This window comes from Anabrus simplex, chromosome 1, assembly GCF_040414725.1.
Source record: "Anabrus simplex isolate iqAnaSimp1 chromosome 1, ASM4041472v1, whole genome shotgun sequence".
Classification (NCBI taxonomy): domain Eukaryota; kingdom Metazoa; phylum Arthropoda; class Insecta; order Orthoptera; family Tettigoniidae; genus Anabrus; species Anabrus simplex.
In genome coordinates, this window is record NC_090265.1 from 1506886609 (window position 1) to 1506906912 (window position 20304).

The 20304-nt window shown below is 35.5% G+C and overlaps 1 protein-coding gene across 1 annotated transcript in view; it reads right to left on the reverse strand.

Annotated features, from left to right (window-relative positions):
* Positions 1-20304, reverse strand: part of LOC136861524 (collagen alpha chain CG42342) — a 381636-nt gene that overhangs the window by 297858 nt on the left and 63474 nt on the right. Inside the window, exons 11-12 of the mRNA XM_067138827.2 lie at positions 15218-15323; positions 8286-8383 (exon numbers count right to left, since the gene is read on the reverse strand). Coding sequence (XP_066994928.1) covers positions 8286-8383; positions 15218-15323 — 204 coding nt within the window. The remainder of the gene's footprint in view (positions 1-8285; positions 8384-15217; positions 15324-20304) is intronic.

Here is a 20304-nt window from a genome sequence, read left to right on the forward strand (position 1 = left end):
AAATCCAAAAACAAATATATTCATTCCTTCCTCCGAAACGGTTTAATGTATGAAGACAAAATTCCAAATAGCAATATATGTTTTAAACTAGCAAATGTACCCGTGCTTCGCTACGGTTTTCTACATTGTATTCGAATATCGAAGTAAATACTGTACATACAGTAAATAAGATTGTTTTAAAATGGCATGTCTCTTAGCGTTATCCGAGAAACAGCATAGCGAGGTTCCCAATACGGTGTTTCCAATGTAAAGTGCTTGTTACGGATTTGTGATGATAACGGCAGGCTCACTTGATTACTGCCATTCACAATCGATTTGGGAGTTTTCGTTACAATGGCAGGCCCCCTTTCCTACTTCCAGGCAAATTACAATTTTCATTAGAATGTTTAGCAACTTCCCTACTACCAGTCAAAATTGAGTTGTGCAGTTATAATTATAATGACAGGCCCCTTTTCCTACAGCCAACCAGCTTACTACCAGTCACACCAAGTTGGTGAGTTTCCATCAAACTAGCAGGCCACTATGCCTAATACCAGTCACATTTTACATGGATACATTTGTTTATAAGGGCGGGTACCCTTGCCTACAGCCAAACACAATCGGGTAGGGGACTTTTATACTACAATGCATACTCCCTTGCCTTCTGCAAGTCAAATCGAAAAGTGAATTATTCACTACAATGGTAGGCCTTCCTTACTAATGCCAGTTACACAGGTGTTGGAGAAGGACCCCATTCCTACTGCCAGTCAAAGTCGATGTGGGGAGTACTGATTACAATAGCAGACACACCCTTTCTTGATCGCTACAAAACAACATCAGTGAATATATATAGATCGACATACGAAAGTATATGTATGCTTAAAATATTGCAGACCTTCATTTACAGATTGACTGCTGCAAAATGGTACATCATGTCGACAAAGGATTGTACCATAAGACGTCAGATTTAGCGGCCTAATTGGCTGGTCGTATGATATCTGATCTATTCATGGGTCAGACTGAGTTAGAAACGTTGAATAGGGTAAAATTTTTGTAAGATTATCTCACTTCGCATTACTTTTCAGATAATTATGTGACAGCTACATACATAGCATTTGGCTCACATGTGGCTACTGGGTGGACCAATTTTCGTGTAGGGTTTGATGATTCTATCTTTCTTATAAGTGATTGAAAGTATGAATTATGCATGTGAAAAGTCCAAATTTACTCAACATTGAGAAATAGACAAAAATCAAACGTAAAAGGGATACAGATACAACAAAAAGTCACAAGACCAAGGTTGTAGATCACTCCAAATTGAACGGAGATTGTGCCTTCCCTTATGTGATAGGACTTGGCGAAGATCTGCACCATCATTAAAATTGCCTTCATATTTCAATATTCTTCGGGGAAAAAAGTGTAAAATTTAAAGCTCTTGGAAATGTTCTGTCCGTTACAGGCTAAAACATATAATTTTGCCAAATTTTTGTTTTCTTATTTGTCTGGCAGATTATGCCGCAATGTGGATTTTGGGCAAGAAGGATAAAATTAGGACTTTCAGGAAACTAAACCAAAAAATTATGCAGATGGTTGTTATTATTACCCCTTAAACGCGTAGCTGTGCGAACATTTTGCCAAAATAGTCAATATACAGGCACACAGTTGTTAGGATTTTACTTATATAGATAAATAAGGAATCTGCTCGACGTTCAACACCTTTTGGTCTATGTCTGCTGGACTTACCCTGCAAAACCGACCATTCATGATATCTCCCTTATTAATCTTTCTGTCGAAAAAATACACATGAAAAAAGTTTTAGAAACGGATTTCCAACAAATTTGGTCGATTTCCAGTCAGGTTGGTCATGTATTGTATATATTGTGGAAGAGTAAATTCACCATTTCGGTTCCCTAAAAACCGCCAGTCCATTCCAGGAACAGGAAATGTTATTGACCTTTGAAATCTACCTGTGGAAAGGTGGATGCTAAATATAAAGTTTGGTTCAAATATCTTCAATAGTTTTCAAGTTGTAAGAAATACGCTCAACACGCGCCCGTTCTTAAGTTAAGTCCGGTTAACGATATCTCCCTTATAAATCCTCTTACCGAAATGATGCACATGAGCAGAAAGATTTAAAAATTAATTTCCATTAAGGCACGTAGATTTCTATTCTGTATATTTTGTGGGAGTGCAAAATCACGGTTTCGGTTTTGTATAAACCCCCCGTCATTTCATGGATTTAGAAACAATATTTGCCCTGAAAACTACCCAAGGACAGGTGGATTCTAAATATGAATTTTGGTGGAAATAAATCCAGTAGTTTCCAAGTTATAGACAAACAGACAAACAGAAAAACAGACACCAAAGCTAAAAATATGCAGATGGTCATTATTACACCTAAAACGGATAACTGTACAGAAATGTCACCAAAATAGTCAATGTACAGACACACTCTAGAAGTGCAGACCTTTATTTTGAGAGTTAGTGCTTTGAAACTCTGCGACATATCTGCAAACGGACCTCACCATCAGACGCCTCTTTCAGTGTTCTACATGGCTGGTCCCATGACATCATCTCGTATTTCCTATATTTATGGGTTAGATTGAGTTAGAATCATTGGATGTGAAATTTTGTACAGTTTTCGTATACTACTTTATATTTGTTATGCTCATGTGACAGATAGAATCATAAAATTTGGCTATCACATTGCCACCGGTCATGCCAATGTGCGTGCCGAATGTCATGATTCTATTTTTCCTATAAGTGTGCTAAATTAATGTTAACATATACGTGTGAAAGTACAAAATTAACTTGAAATAGAGAAATACAGCTATATTTAACGTATAAGGAATAGAAATACGATAAAAAGTCATAGGACCAAAGTTGTAGATCTCTCCAAAATGAAAGGCGATTGTGCTTTCTGATTTGTGATAAGACTTGCAGATTAGCCACCAATTATCCTGAAACGAAGGTATGCACCGTCGTTAAAATTGCATCTATATTTTGATATTTTCAGGGGCCAACATTTATACATTTGCATAGCTTTGAATATTTCCTCAAAGGAAAGATTGCTAAGCTTTCAGGATTAGCACTCGCATACATACGGTGTAATTAAGGAAGAAAATAATTCAGTAAAGAAAGTTGAAATTAATAGAAAATGGATTAAAACTGAGGACAGCCGGATGATGACAAATATGTAAATACCAAGTGAATGTATTGGAAAATCAAATGCCCCCTCAATAAATTATGCTGGTGCGAGTTATGGATATAAGAAAGAGGTAACAGGAGAAATTTAGGCGCACGTATTCTTAGGTCAACAGATAATATGACTAATGGTGTTATTACTTAAGCTATTCGAGGACGGTTATAAACTCCAATGATATTCCCCCAATATCCTGCAGAATTGCCTTCTACCCAAGGAACAACCATGAATTTAAAGGTATGATGAGGAAAATGGCAATACGTTACTTCCCTGCTGGCAAGCAGTCAGAGACGTTGCCATGGTAACCTGTAGGTTCGTTGTCGGTCTGTCGGTCACACACGCAGACCATGATACCTGCAGAAAATAGTAAATTTCTCCGTCATTTGAATAGTAAAGTAAATTATGAACATAACAAAAGTTGTTTATAATGAAGAGACGTTTCACATACAGTCCACGGAGTTTACAGGAAATCAATAGTATAAGACAAAATGGAGGAAAACCATTTTTTTCCCTATAAACCCCCCGTCTAATCAAAGATTTTAAAATAAAATGCATATAGAAACCTTCCTCGGGGTGAGTATACTCCAAATATGAAGTTTGGTTGAAATCTATCCAGCCGTTTTGCCATGGTGGTGGAACAGACAAACAGACACAAAAAGTAACAACCACCGATTCTGTCTTGAGTTGACCTAAAACGGATAAATATCTGAAAAATTGGCAAAACAAATGAAATTACAGACAGCGGACCCCCTACAACTTTATTTATAAGATTCTAGGTGTGAAATAGGGAATTTTTTTTTTTTTTAAACATTCAGCCCCTAAAGTATTAAATGAGGTTACCTCCATAAACGAAATGATTCTTCCCTCCAAAACCGTTTGATGTACAAAGTTGTAATTTTACTAGCAGGGTCTTCTTTTATGTCCTAGGTGTAAAATATCATATACTTCAAAATATTTCTCCCGAAGGGGTTTAGATGGTGATTGACTCTCACAAACACAATATCCATTCTTCCAAAACTGTTTCAGGCACCAACTTAATTTCTTCATTAAGGGTGGTCTTCTATATCCTAGATGTTAATAAATATTTAAAATATTTAAAAACATCCACCCCTTACAAATGTATTCATTCCTCCATTACTGTTCGACGTACAAAATAAAAATTTCACAGGTTGATCACTTTTACGTTCTAGATGTTAAATAAGATGGGGTTTAAAACATTTAAATTCTTCCGTATGGGGTTCAAATGAGTGTTAGATCAGAAAATAAATAATCATCCACCCAAAGTCCGCCTCCATAGTGTAACAGTTAGTGTTATTAGCTGCCATCCTTGGGGGCCCGGGTTCGATTCCCGGTACTGCCAGAAATTTAATAATAGCAGGAGGGCTGGTATGTGGTTCAAATGGTACATGCAGCTCACCTCCATTGGGGGTATGCCTGAAAAGAGCTGCATCATCACAAGGACGAGGACACTAGTTCACTTTTTTCTTTTATCCGCCTAAAACCATGGGAATTTAGAATTTCCATTTGGAATTGCTAGGCGGGCATTAATTCCATTGTGGAGTTTTATCTCCCGTATGCAGTTATCAGACTGTGCCTCATAAATAGGCTTCTGATAAGTTCACCTGCATACACCCCAGCATCAGTGGGTAGGGTCTGACACATCCCACTCTGACGAGTCTAGTGTCAGACCTAAGACGAAGTGCTGGTTAATAGAGTAGACGCCTGATAAGCCATACATCTAATTTTTGATCTGATTTTTGATATGCTTTATTGGTGGAAAAATATCTAATTCCCTCCATGGGAATTTAGAATTTCCATTTGTACGTACTGAGGGCGTATTTTACAGGCTCAGTTGACAGGGGACTCTCCAAAACATAAAACTTTGAATAATAACTCTCAGTATAAAACCGTAACGAAGCACGGGTATCTTGCTAGTTTTATATAAAATTACAGTAGCTAAATCAGAACTTCCCAGCACCATATATTTCTTTTTCCTTGGCCCTTTTCTTCTCCTCAGCAATAGTTTTTAACATTCTACTTGACTTATTAATCCCTTATATATCGAAGTATTATCAGCACACTTTATCTTGGTGCATTTACACCCTAGTGTTGAATCGGTTGACCTCGGCAATCTTCGAGATTCGTACTGGCAACCTTTGAAACACAAACTATGAATCACGCACACTTTACGTACTAGTACTGTTGTTGTTTACACAGCAAAGCCAAACTATAGAATTCATGCTAGGAACAAGATTTGCATCGAGAAATGTTATATAATGTGTATATGACATAGTTGTTGGCTTTTACCGAGCTCGATAGCTGCAGTCGCTTAAGTGCGGTCAGTATCCAGTATTCGGGAGATAGTAGGTTCAAACCCCACTGTCGGCAGCCCTGAAAATGGTTTTCCGTGGTTTCCCATTTTCACACCAGGCAAATGCTGGGGCTGTACCTTAATTAAGGCCACGGCCGCTTCCTTCCGACTCCTAGCCCTTCCCTGTCCCATCGTCGCCATAAGACCTATCTGTGTCGGTGCGACGTAAAGCAACTAGCAAAAAAAAAAAAAAAAAAAAAAAAAAAAATGTTGGTTTTAGATAATAACGGTTTAGAAACTTCATATCGATCGATCATATTCTCGATTCAATTCAGATTTCATTTTTATTCAGTTGGCAACTATCAGAACCGGGACAGCTCCCTCCTTACTCCTCACCCCCATGCACAAATGCACCAAGATAAAGTGTGCCGATAATACATACTGCTAACAGTAATGATTGGTCTTTGAACGGTGAAAGATTTTGACATAGTTTTCAAAATAGCTTTCACTGAAAATTATTTGTATATACCATTATATATATACCACATCATATACGAGTTTTAATTTACTAATTCCAGTTAACAGTTACTGGTAAATCTAACATGATGAACCCAAGATGAACTTTGAAGATTAAAATATTTCTCATCAAACATAAAGAGAAATACAAGGCACATATGGTGGGCATTTTCTGCTCGACATATTTTGTTGTCTATAACAGGGAAAGAGTTCATTTGACTATTTCTAATGTTCCCCTGTATACATAACTATGGAAACTGTCCACAGATGACAACACAGACCAGTATGCCACAAACTGTCATAAATTCAAAAGCAGAATTATAAAATACAGTGAAATTCCAAAGGTATTCATCAAGCAGGTGTGCTTGGCCTTTCGAAGGAATTTTTAAACACCTCAGCAGGACATTTAAAAATGGCTGCACACAAAAAAGTAATTATTTTACCATGTGCCCCAAGGAATGGGGTAACTTTTAGGGCAAACACACCAATTTTGGTTTTTGGACCATTTTGGCTTTAAAATTCAGTAGGATCTCACCAATCTGATGTACAAGTCCGCTGTAAGGTTCTTGAGATAACAGCAAGAGTGCTCCTGCTGTCATAGGAAATTGCTCCCCAGACCATAACTCCTGGTGTAGGTCCAATGTGTCGATGCTGCAGATAGCTGGCTCCAAGTTGGCCTTCTTGTCACCAACCTATGGCCATCATTGAAGCCAAGACAGAAATGGCTCTCATCTGAGAACACAACAAATCTCCACTCTGTCCTCCAATGAGCTCTAATTTGACACCACTGAAGTCACAGATGGCAGTGATTCAGAGTTAATGGCACGAATGCTACAGAAAGTCTGGCTCGGAGCTGACCTCAAATAATCAATATTTTACAGTTTGCTGTATCACTGTGGTGCCAACTGAAGCTCTAATGACAGCTGCAGATGCAGTATGATCCATCACAGTCATGTGGCAAATACGGCAGTCTTCTCTCTCTCCGTAGTGATCCATGTGCAGCTGGATCCCAGTCTTCTTGAGACATTGCCTTCCCGTGATCATTGTTATCAACAGTGATGCATTGCAGATGCATCCCAGCCAAGAACCTCCACATTCTCATAGCCCTGTTACATAGCCTCGTTCAAACTCAGTAAGCCGCTGATACTGCCTTCTTTGTCTCCTTAAAGACATGTTTGACTCACACCTACCTCACATCATCAACAGCAGACGATGACTAATGCTCATGAGTGTATAACACGTATTTAAAGCAAACTTGCTTTGTAAGGTTATAGTGGCACTATTAGCATCACTCTTCATCGACTAGCATGCAAATATGAATAGATGTAATCTTTCAGATGCGCAAACATACCTCCTGAATTTTGTTTATCTACACAACTCCTTCTTGGTGCTGGAATGTCATTTTCTACCAGTGTACATACTCTCAACAAAGATTCCTTGACAATTATAGATATGATGTAGTAAACCTATGGTGATAATCTCATAGGTTTACCCATTTAAATAACAATCAGTTATTGATGCAATACCTATACATTACTTACAAACCATACAATCCATCGGTGAGCAGAATAGTTCTATCATATTTTTCATCATTACAGGTACCATGCTCCCTACATGCTTCCATTTACAGTAATTCTGAATTCTAAATTTTAAAACATACAAGTTTAGAGGGATCTTTCAGGATGTGCTGTACAATCACGGATGCAATTCGTTAAGGAGTTCTACATTAGAACTCATTTCTACATAATAGTTATTTAATTTTTCTAACATCATATCCTTAGCAAAGGTGTAATAAAAGCTTATTCAGAAAGAGAATTCAGATTAAAGCTCATACTAATATCATAAATAAAATAAGGAGGAATTACTAATGGAATGAAAGGTATTAAGTATAATAGTGGTGAAGCCTAGTTGATGAAAGGAGAGGCAGAAAAGAATTATCCAAGATTCCTCCATTTAATCTCCTGATGATTTCATTATTTTGAATTAGGTTCCACTTCTTCTCAGTTAAACATTTATGAGTGTAAAATTCCCATTGATGTTAGGAAATTTATGAGTGATGTAATTTTATGTATAGAGATGTTTTAAATGCCTTATCTAATGCAATAATTTAAGTAATGAGACATGAAGTTAATGGAAACATATTCCATCTAGCATTAATTTTCAAATGCCAACAAAATGCATCTGAAACAGAATTCTGCTCTTTGATATTGTCAGTGTAAAATTTTTGTTGGCAAATGCCACACCATGCTAGATTTAGTTGCATGATTGATTTCTTACCCTCTTCCCCCGCTTGCCTCGTGCCCCCTTCTCTCCAGGCAGCCCTGGTGGCCCTGTAGGGCCCATTTCTCCCTTCTCACCCCTCTGGCCTTCTGGTCCTTAGGAACAACACCACATAAATCTCTGTCAGTTCGGAGCTGTCTTTTAATCCATGGTGGCCTCATACAATGTCATCAGAATTTTTATGATGAAAGACATTTGAGAATTCACAAAAGTGTCCTTTCTTTTAATACTGTACATAAGATTTCACAAATAAATAAAACTACTGGGAATTTTTATAAAGAATTAGAGTTTTATATAAATGATTATGCAACATGTTAATATAAGAAGTTTAAAATACTGTTTTGATTCATATTTTTTTTACGCACTGTTCAGCGTGATATTATTGTATTAGGTAATGAAAAACTGTGTATGATTTTGAAATACAGTATAACGTTATATTTTTAAAGAGTGATGCTTGCACTATAATTTGAAGGTGGCCATTAAGATTTATGAAATTTAATTGGATACATGCAGGATTTTAGGTTTCTTATTATTGCAGGCATTTGTCCACAAATTTGTAACCGAATTTTAAGACATACAGTTTTTTAATGATTTGTACCATTAGGTTTATTTTATGCACAGGCACTAATACATTTGAATCTTGCTTGAGTAGGCCTATACAGAAACAAGTATACTATGTTACAGTAAATTGGGTACTCATATCATGGGTAATTAGCAGATCTTAGCCATACCGGTAGCTTCTCCTCCTTCTTCTTGTTATTATTCTAATTGTAATAAGAATTTATCTACAACTAAAGAGCTGCATCTCAGCAGTTTTTTAAACAGATAACATTTCTGAAATTCCTCATGTTCTTTGTATAAATTAATCCTCTCAGTTAATACCATTGTAATATAAAAAACAAATTTTCCATGTACCTATATATTTTTTTATTAATACACTTTCTCGTATTTATAATACTTTTATTAATAGTAACTGTATAATGAATGAAAAAATTCACTTCCATAGCTATTACTGGAGCTTATTTTATACATTGTGTACGGTACCATTTAAAGTCAGTCATTAATATGAATTATTGGAAATCTCTTTTGATAAAAGTTTTATTGTTTAAAATAGTAAAACATGGTATTTAAGGAAACATAATATAGCATAAATTAATTTTTTATAAATCTTTGAAATAATAATGTTTGCACATAAAATTGGCCAGTATTTTTTTCTTTCAGTCATTAACTGTCATTTTGCACTGTGTTTCTTATACTGATTAGCATAATTCTTGTTATCTGAAGTGAATATGCTAAAACTTTTGTTAGGACTCAAAATTGAATCCTTCACTCTCCAGACAGGTGCATCAACCAATTCCTCTGGGATAGTCAGCATACAAGAGAATCACATTTAGCTCTTGAGTGATGAATTATCTGTCTCGTGTTTTCTCTTTGGACAGAACATATAATTTTGAAACTGTGCTTTGTGTTTAGGAAAACGTCTACTTATAACTATCATAAGAAACTGTGAAGAAGTAATGCATTTCTACAGGAAAGATATAATTTTTCATATCAGTAGATTAACTTGCTGCAATAATCTGCTTATTAAAATCATAGTAATTTGGGATTGAAAATGATGTAGAACATATCAGCAAAGAGGAAATGTTCAAGATAAATTAGAAAGATACAGTTTGTTGTTAATGATATTGTGAAAAACAATGATATCAAAATATTTACAAAAACAAGGTGAAAATGCCTTTTTCATTTAGAATTACATTATTTATTTGCTAACGAGTTTCAGCAATTTGGCCATCTTCAGAGCTTTTACTCTTGCTTCTGTGTATACTTTAATATTAAGAAATAGCTACAAATGAATACCAGTATTTCTAAAGTTATATTTTAATAAACAGTGGGCAAATGAGAGATTTCAGAAAGTTACTTGAAATTTAGATCAGTAAGTAGGTACAGTATATTGGTCAGTAGAATTTAGAACTATGGCTTTTAGAGACAGAAGAAGAGGGAGTATGGATGGATTGATTGATTGATTGATTGATTGATTGATTGATTGATTGATTGATTGATTGATTGATTGATTGATTGATTGATTGATTATTTTAAAATACTTGTTTTATTACACTAATTGCTATGAACTGCTATGAATAACCTTAAATTATAATTTAACCTTAAATTATAATTTTAACCTTTGACTTTCAATTAGTCTAAAGTTGTTCCTACTCTTAAAAAATGTAAATCAGAAATAGGTGGTTCATAGAGTGGCTTCCTAGGCAAACAGTAGATGCAAGGAAGACGGCTGTATGGTTTATTGCTCCAAGAGCATATCCCTTTTTTTGACAGCAAATAAGAGGAACATGGTTGTAACTTTGGATACAATTAATCCATTTTCTACAAGAAAGAGAAATTCTTCTTATACCATATCAATCTGTGACTGATACACAAATAAAAGCTTTGAAAATTTGGCTTTCCCTTTTCTCCTAAACTTTCAGACATTTTGGCTTTATCAAGCAAACATTGAATTTTGAAGGAAGAATATTGCATATGTGCTATAGCCAGTGCAAGAGATATGTACCAGTATATAGTCTGCAACTTACAGATGGGCAATATCCTCCCAGAGCTATTCCTTCTAATTTAATTTTCAAATATTCTTCCCATTGAACAAGAATGAAACATGAGGAATTATTTTCCTACCTACTTGGCTTTTTTCCATGATATACAAGTATGATACCGGTATTTCTTGAAAACTTTCTTTGTACATGGAGCTAAGACTGTGGTGCAGTAAGTACTGAAAAGGAGGCCAGTTTTATGTGCAACATATTTTCCTCTCGTGAGCTGTGTGTTAAGCTTTGTTCACATAACATTCAAAATTTGGCCAAATCCTATTCTTAACTGTTCTTACTAACTTGAATTTCCTAACTGTATTTAATTTTAAGTACATAAATGCTTGTATAAGCTATTTACAGTTTGAAAATTTATAAACTGTATTCTAAAAATAGGTAAGTTTAGAGTGAAAACTAGCAGGCAACTGATTTTCTACTGCATGTGCAATAAAGATGCATAGTAGTTATATTGCTTGTAAAGTTTTAAAAATAAAATCCATACATGCCTCAAAGTTCTACAGATGAGATAAGGAAAGAAAGGACACATACTGTAGTTCATTTTCCTTTCAGTAGAGGTCGAATACATCAATAACAATGAATTATTAACCAGATTTTGGTAATAAACATCTTCTGTATAGTGTCTTTTCTAGATCAGAATCAAGATTTGTACGTAGGTCATTTCATAAGTCAGGGCAATGGTGTTATATCGTCTGAGTATGTAACATCATGGTAAGGCTGGTATTATGTTGGAATCCTTGTGGCATACTTACCTGTATCAGGCTCCTTACTTTCAGTTTTCCTATTTGACCTCCCTTGGTCAACTACTGTCCTCTTTCAGCCCCAATGGTATTAGGTTGGCAAGGCCTAGGTTTTCTTTTATTTTCATGCCCTCATAGTCCTTACCTTTCTTTTACCAATGTCCTCATTCTTTGAAGGTTCAGACTTCTTCCATTCTCTCCTCTCATTCATGTTAAAAAAGGATGGTTGCCTAGTTGTACTTCCTCTTAAAACAATAATTACCACCACAACCACGACCTAACCCCATAGCGCCTGCTACAATAGCCCACTGACAGATTGTGTCTATGAATATATGTGGTTAGCTACCAGTGCCAAACACAGTCAGTGTACATCCAGACGAGCACCAAGAGGGTATAAGTAAAGTAGAACAGTTGTCATACTTGAAAATTGCAGTTCTCTGTGGCAGAAATACCTGTCAGCATCATGTGGAGCTACAAAAAGCTATGGGTTTTTGGGCATTGCCATATCAAACTGTCATACGAGCTTTCCAATGTAGACACATAGGAACTGAGAATCAGGCACATAGTGGATATCCTGTGTCTGCACATACAGACATGCCTGATGCTGTTATTGAACGGTTTTTAACAGAAGATAGATGCTGGAATTATTCACGCACAGGTATGTCTGAGTTGACAGTATTTCATATTTTACAACAGGACTTGCAGGTGTACAGATAATGTTCAAAGTGCATGTCACATCAGTTAACTGAGGTGCAGGAGTGGACACGATAAAACACCTGCTGTATCTCCCTGGAGCAATGTCCAACTCTATGGCTGAGTGGTTGGCATCTTGACCTTTGGTCTTTGGAGCCTTGGGTTTGATTGCCAGCCAGTTCAAGGAATATTAATCTTAAATAGTTAATTCCCTTGGCTCAGGAACTGTGAATTTGTGCTATCCCCAACATTCCTGTAACTCACAATATGCTACAGATTATAAGCATGCTTCTCTAGAATCCTGGGATTGAGTCATATTTACAGATGAAAGTAAATTCACTATTTTTCAAGAACATAGCAAAAAGGTTTCCTTATGACCACATAACCTTTGGCCTTTCTTAGGATGTATTCCAGTCTCTAGGCTGAAGACAACAGACACATACCACACACAACACTATCCCCCATTAAAATAACACACAGTTTCTCATATATGCAGAAGCTGCCTACCCTCATCGCAGGATCTGCGTAACAAGGGCTGCACCAGGCCAGTAGTAGTGACACAAAATTATATTATAGCTGGAGAGATTTCAGCACAAAAGGAACTATATGATCAATCATATTATTGTAACTGATGAAAATTGTGTGAGCGTACCAACCAGAAGTGAAGTGTCGGTCAGCTGAATAGCATCATATAGCACCAACACAATGATATAAAATGTGACAAAATGTATCACCCACAAAGGTCATTCAGTTTAGACATTCTGGGCCGAGTGGCTCAGACGGTTATGGCGCTAGCTATCTGAGCCCAAGTTGGCTGGTTCGACCCTGGCCCAGTCCAGTGATATTTGAAGATGATTAAATATGCCAGCTCCATGTCAGTAGATTTATTGACATGTAAAAGAACTCCTGTGGGACAAAATTCTGGCACCTCGGCATCTCCAAAAACCATAAAAGTAGTTATAGGGACATAAGGGCAATATCATCATCATCATCATCATCATCATTTAGGCATATGGCAGCCAAGGTATTCTTGAGTGCTGTCTTATTCATGAGGCTCACATTATCACTTCCGAACACTACTGCACATTTACGCACAGCCATCTGTGTCATACACTTTGGTGGAAGCGATGGACAATGCCATACTCTGCCGTGATACTGGCACAGCCTAAATGATGTAATGCACTTGCCATGACTTATGAAATGATCTCCATAGGTACAGTAACAAGATTCAAGTGGGACTTTTAGTTGATTCATCTGGTGTGTGCTAACTTATATTAAGAAAATTAAATCTAAATATGTAAATGCATCTCATGTCAGTTGTAATCTAGTTAATGTATATCAGTACTGCTTTATCTTGATGATTATCTCCTCTGTCTCTTTCCTCATGTAACAATTTCTGGAGGAAATGGGTAAGAAACATCCATCCATCTTAATTGTGAATCTCCTCAGGCTACACCCAAGTTTAACAGAGATGTTCTAAGCTACACTCCAAGTAAAGGAACATTGTAAATAACACTGTAGAAGGTTAAAACATTCAAGCTCATTAGGATTTTTCAATTGTGAAATTAAGAGTGTTTCACCCCAGTATGGAAGTGTGCTTGAGCTTGTCAAGAGGATTGCCACACCTTTCCAAGATGCTGTCAGCTAATGCACCTTTGAGAAACCACTTTAAGCCTCTTTTGTAGGGCAATATCATGATGAAGCACTAGGAGAGATATGTACCTCCACTTGTATAAATACCTGCCTTCCCTAGATGGAAACTGTAACTATTAATTTTTTATGTAAAAGCCAACGGCAAGCATTTGAGGTATAGGAAGCTTGCAGTGGGGTATCAATGGTATATTAGCTATCAATGTCTTGGAAAGATGTGGCAATCCAACTGATGAACCCATCGCCACAATTGAGCAAAACACTGATAATTTCATGACTGAAATAGTGTAAAGAGCGTGAATGTTTTAACATTCACAATCAATGAAATTGAATTATACTTTCTTCCTGGAACTTAATTTTTGATAATAGAAGGTTGTTTGTTGTATGATGTAACAGTTTGCTTGAAATTATTTTACAGTTTTACATTCAATATTTTCTTACTTGCTTTGCTGATAATATGATATCTGTTATGAACATTAAAAAAAAAAAAACCTGCAATTCTCAGTTGCTATTTGGCCATTACTCTTTGTCCATGGAGTAACTTCTATATATCTATATAGGTGACAAAAACTCGTACGAATTATATCTTTCCAACGGAAATTATTATAAATATCTTCGGGAGGTGTTTATGCCAAGTTTTCTTGGTTAGTTCAAAAGCTTGTGGTATTGCTTTTTGAGTGGGTTTGGAAGTAAAGTATTATTTTTGCAAAACATTTCATAGACATGACATATACATGAAGAGGAGTTGTACCATTCAATAATCCATATGTATATAAAGTGTGTTAAAGATAATCAATCTGAATTTAGGCTTTGGAACTTCTGATGAACTACTGTACAAATAATAAGTTTGTATCAAGAGTCAGTACCCAAACCTACTCTAGACTGTATAGAGCAAAAATCAGAGAGTTCAATGTTACAAAATTCTCTCTGTAAAAGTGCTTTAAAACCACTAAAATGCAAGCATATAATTATTGTACAGTGTAAATTCTATTATTATGGTATCTCAACACCAAGTGATATAGGTACGTTTCATTTATTTACAGTATTTATTTATTCATATTTTTATTTGTTTCAGTTTTCATCAATTATTTAATGGTATAATTTCATTATAGTTTATTATGCATTATCACATTAGCTTATGAACAGAATAATTTAGACAGTCAGATCTAAGCGTAAGCATGCTTCTGGTGCATACATTGCATTCATTGTTACATAAATGAACAATTTCACTTACCTGGAGGTCCAGGAGGACCTGGAGGTCCCTCAATTATTCCTGTTGGGAACTGGTCACCATTCAAAGTTGTTGTTAGACCACGTTCTCCTTTGTCGCCTTTATCTCCCTAAAATTGAATGTTTAAAATTATAATTTACCTTATTGATTCTCAAGTAAATCCCAAATACACATATGCTCAATTATAGTTATAAAATCCAGTTCTGATAGTACATTTTATGCAATGAAATGTCATATATTTGTAGGCTTACTCACATACACACAAACAAGAGCATTTATGAGATCTTTATATCCATGATGAAAAATAGTAAAAAAATTTAATAACGTCTTTGGGAGGTGGAATTCTTGGGGGTAGGTACAGTGTTATGGTGGCAATTTCATTTCATTTCTCCATTTATTTACTGGAAAGATGTTCCTTTAGGTGAGGTAAAGAAATATATTAAAATGAGTATGCCAGGTAAAAAGTGCCCCACATCTGTTGGATTTTTACTCAAAACTTCTGTGCCTCTGAATCTATACTACATCTGTTGAATTTCCCTCACACTAGAGGTACTCTTTGTGAGCCTTATTTTCATGCTTCTGGATCAGAGTTTAGCTTTTCATAATCGGCAGGTAATGGATTCACAAATGCATTTATTCAAAGAAAAATTCAAACTGATGGAAATAATTTCTGTTAGTGATCCCCATGAACTGTATTTTAAAAATTTCATTTATAAACATGAACGCAGTAGCTATTCGGGACAAAGTCTAGTAGAACACTGCAAAAGTGGAGACTGGAGACTGCATATGTAGTTAAAAAATGAAATGATGGTTTGAAATTGTTTATATACTATGAAAAATGCCTTTATTTCCACATGATCGCATAACAGATGTGTCAAAAACTAAAGATAAATAATTGTCACAAAACTTTAGGCTTATAACCATTCAAATATATAGCCTATGTATTTCAACACTTGATGAACTGATTGTTGGATGCACTAGCAAGTAGTTGGCTGTTCCAAGAGCTCTGTAATATTTCTATCTATAAAAAAACACTCTCTCACACACACACATGCACACACACCCACATGCACACACACACACATGCACACAATGACTGACTGACTGACTGACTGACTGACTGACTGACTGACAGACTCATCATCACCGAGCCAAAACTACTGGATGTAAAGAAATGAAATTTTGGGTATACATTTATATAATAGTGTAGGTGCTCTCTAAGGGGGGATTTTTTTGGTATTTCTTCACTAAGAGGGTGAAAAGGGGGGTGAATGGTTTAAATGAGCATATCTATATCTCAAAAATTTAAAAGTTTACAGACGTAAAAATTGATATTTAGAATCTCCTTTAAAAATAAAGAAACACATTTTTTTTGTTGGGAAAATCCCATTAAGGGGGGTGAAAAAAGGCAAAAAATTGGTTGAATACCTTTTATGAGGATACTTATATCTCAAAAACTGAATATATTACAGACATGAAAATTGGTATTTGAAATCTCCTTTAAAAATAAAGAAATATTTTTGTTTTTGTTTTTGGAAAATCCAATTACTGTAATTGGGGGTGAACAAGAGTGATAAAAGGGGGTGAATTTTAAAAAAGGCTGTATCTACAATATATCTCAGAAATGTAAATTGTTACAGATGTGAAAATTGGTATTTGGAATCTCCTTTAAAAATAAATAAACACACATTCTGGTTGGGGGGGGAGGAGGAATCAACTTAACAGGGTGTGGGGGTTGAAAAAGGAGTTAAATTATTTTTATACTTCATTGTCTAAATTTTTACTACTTATAGCTGGTCTTACTATGTTTATAGCGGGCCAAGGATACTTATATCTCAAAAACTGAAGATGTTACAGACGTGGAAGCAGGTAATTGGAATCTCTTTTAAAAATAAAGAAATTTTTTTTTTCGATTTCAAAACAGACTGTTTCTCACCTGTACTGTTCTATGTCGCATGGTCAACTTAGTCCCAAAAGGCAATACCACGAATGTGGTTTACAAAAAGTTTCTGGAGTAAATGAAACTCAATTTTTCGGTGAGGTTTTACACTTTAGGGATTTTCAGATAATGTCTTAATACAGTACCGAGGAACGGATACTTTTAACAAATTACGAAATCCATGTGAGCAAATCCACGGGTAACTGCTAGTCTTAGTGATAAAGTAGTTAATACTTATAGAAATTTAGCTAATTTTGTGAGTGTGTGAAACATTTCGTTCTACAAATATTGGTGTTCACTTGTAGTAATTGAGATTAGTAATATTTATTTAAATTTTGATAATGATTATGATGATGATGATGATGATGATGATGCTTGTTATTTAAAGGGGCCTAACGTCAAGGTCATCGGCCCTTATTTAAATTTTAACATTGAGTAGTTCCGTACGTATTGCTAGATTACGTGTTGTCGTTTAGGTTTTATCTGTCTGGCCTTTGAATTGCGAGAAAGAAGAAATAATATCAACTTTTATTATTATTTAAATATTAGTAGGTTTGTTGATAGAATGCTTACAAAGACAGGATATTATAAAGAGTTGAAACTTCCCCAGTGATTACATTTGTGTGGGCAATAGACACGGTATTTCAAATAGCAGTTCAACGGTTCCACCTATCATTAAGATAATGATTTCTTTAAATAATGCGATACCCTTGCAAATTTTGTTTAAAGAAACAATTTCAACAGAATATACAGTATTTCAATTATTTTTATGAGGATGCTTACATCTTGAAAACTAAAGTAAAGAAATAGGTCTCCTTTTGTTTTTGAAAAATCCAGTACAGGGGTGAAAGAATTGAAAAATGAATTGAATTATTTGTATGAGGACAGACTACGTATATCTAGAAGAACTAATACTGTCCCCTTCAAATTTGGTCATCATTGGATTATTTACGACAGGTCTACATTGAAAGTTTATTGTTCGCCGAGAGTTGTATTCATCATTTGGAAAGCTGTGGAGCGCACCAAACTGGTTTTTTTCTATCAATTCAGAGGGACAAAGTATTGATCCGTCTTCGATTGAGTGCAGGGTAAATCATGTGACAGCTAGTGTCCCCAAGCGAGGCACGCACATGCCGACCTGCGCTGCAAGCAGACGACAAGCTTCTAGAAACAGTCATGACCAATTACAAGAGACCCCGTGAACCAATGATCGTCTCTAAGAAAGGCACACCCCCTGAGCGAAAACTATAAAACATCATGTTCACATTAAATCAATCTCTACTCTACGCTACTCTGATCTACTCTACTCTGCGACTCTGCTGTTGACGATATTCATCGGGACAACGTGGAAAATAAATTCAGCCGGGCAGACGAACATCCACTCTGCTACTTTAGTGCAGTTATTCATAATAAAGTCATACGGGGTGTACTTCAAAATTAGTGATCCAAGTTAAGTTCATTTCTCCACGAGAACATTAAATATTCTGACGTGTGTGTGCAAATTCTAATATCTGTTGCATTAGTTACAGCTTACATTACTGGCACGTGGCAAAACTCATCCCAACGCATCGACATGAACTTCAAGATGGTTTCTTCCTCTACAAAGTTCAACAAAATTTCATTGTGGGATGTCTACTGCTGTGTCTCCATGACCTGCTAAGTATGTAAGCCATTTCTAGCTGGAGGAGGTGACTGACGGAAAAATGCCGGAATAACGGACCTCATCCTGGAATCAAACTTCAGCTAAACTTGAGTACCACTTTAACTGTCTGATATCTTTCTCATCTATGTAAAACTAGATGAACTTTCTTCCCTAGATCATAGTTCTATTAGTTTTATAGTAGATTGAGTTACTTTCATTTTCATTTCTTAAGGTGTCATGGTAGTTGAGTTACATATGTGTGACTGGAATTTGAAATCTATTAGACTAGCTGTTGTAGTTTGTCTTTAAATGAATTCTCATATATAGGATTTAGACATATTTAAAAATCACTGACCACGCGATAAACTTCATTTGCTTATGTGTGATATTGAAAATATCGTGATAAGGAGTTGTACGTAATTTTTGTGAGATAGTGTTGAATTAAGTGTCATCCAAGTTCACTTGCAATACTTTAGGATCGAGTCATCTGATTTCACGACATTTCAGGAGGACTGATAGACCTAATAATCACTAAAAATAATAATAAATTTAAGTAGAAGACCGGGTTAAGAATGTAATTAAACGGTCATGGGCTATAAATTGTCTTAGAATTCCTTACATGTGATATTTGATGTGCTCAGTTCATGATTGCACCTGGAATATTGGCAGTCCTGCGGGATATTAATTGAATAATTTATTATTGAATAATTTGTTGCTTGTGTCTTTGGGAGCACAGTGTGATTTATAATAAAGTGGAGCACATGTTGAATACATTTCATGAATAGGGAGTAATAATAATGTGATTAAGGCTCACAAACGCTACACTTGCGACTCGTAACCCATGTGATGGTGATGATTATTGAACTCTAGTTAATCTCCGAAATTTAGATGGATCTCCGTTGCTATTTAAAGAGTATTTCATTTCAAGTGATAACACTAGTTCGATCACTAGTCACTAATTGAATTGGGAACGTAACCAGACATGAGTTCATCTTCCGGATCTTATTGATGCGACCATGCTAAAAATAATTAATTAATCCATAATGGCAGGATTCGTTGTAAATATTGTGTACATAAAATACATGTTACCTTGTGTGAATGTGATGGCTGTGTGTGATGTAATTAGGAATATTTTCATGTTTTCAATTATTCAGTGTATTTTAATCTGGCCGTGCGTTCATCGCGACAGCACGGATTATTTTCAACATTGATTTGCCACCATGAAAATTTATTTAGTGTACTTTAAAGAACAATTTGCTGAAAATAACATCAAGTAAGACCAGGCTAGGATTTAATTTGCATTTACCACAGATTTAGACGAAAGATCATCTAGTTCATTTCCAGCAAAGGCAAGCGATTTATAAATTAATCCTTAACTAACTGACATGTGGTTATTTGAAAATTTCCAGTGCATTTATATTAAAATTTCCAAATATTTTCAAACTGATTTGAAACTTTAAATGCTCTGCAAGTATAATTTAAATGTCCACAAATGGCATAATTAATTTG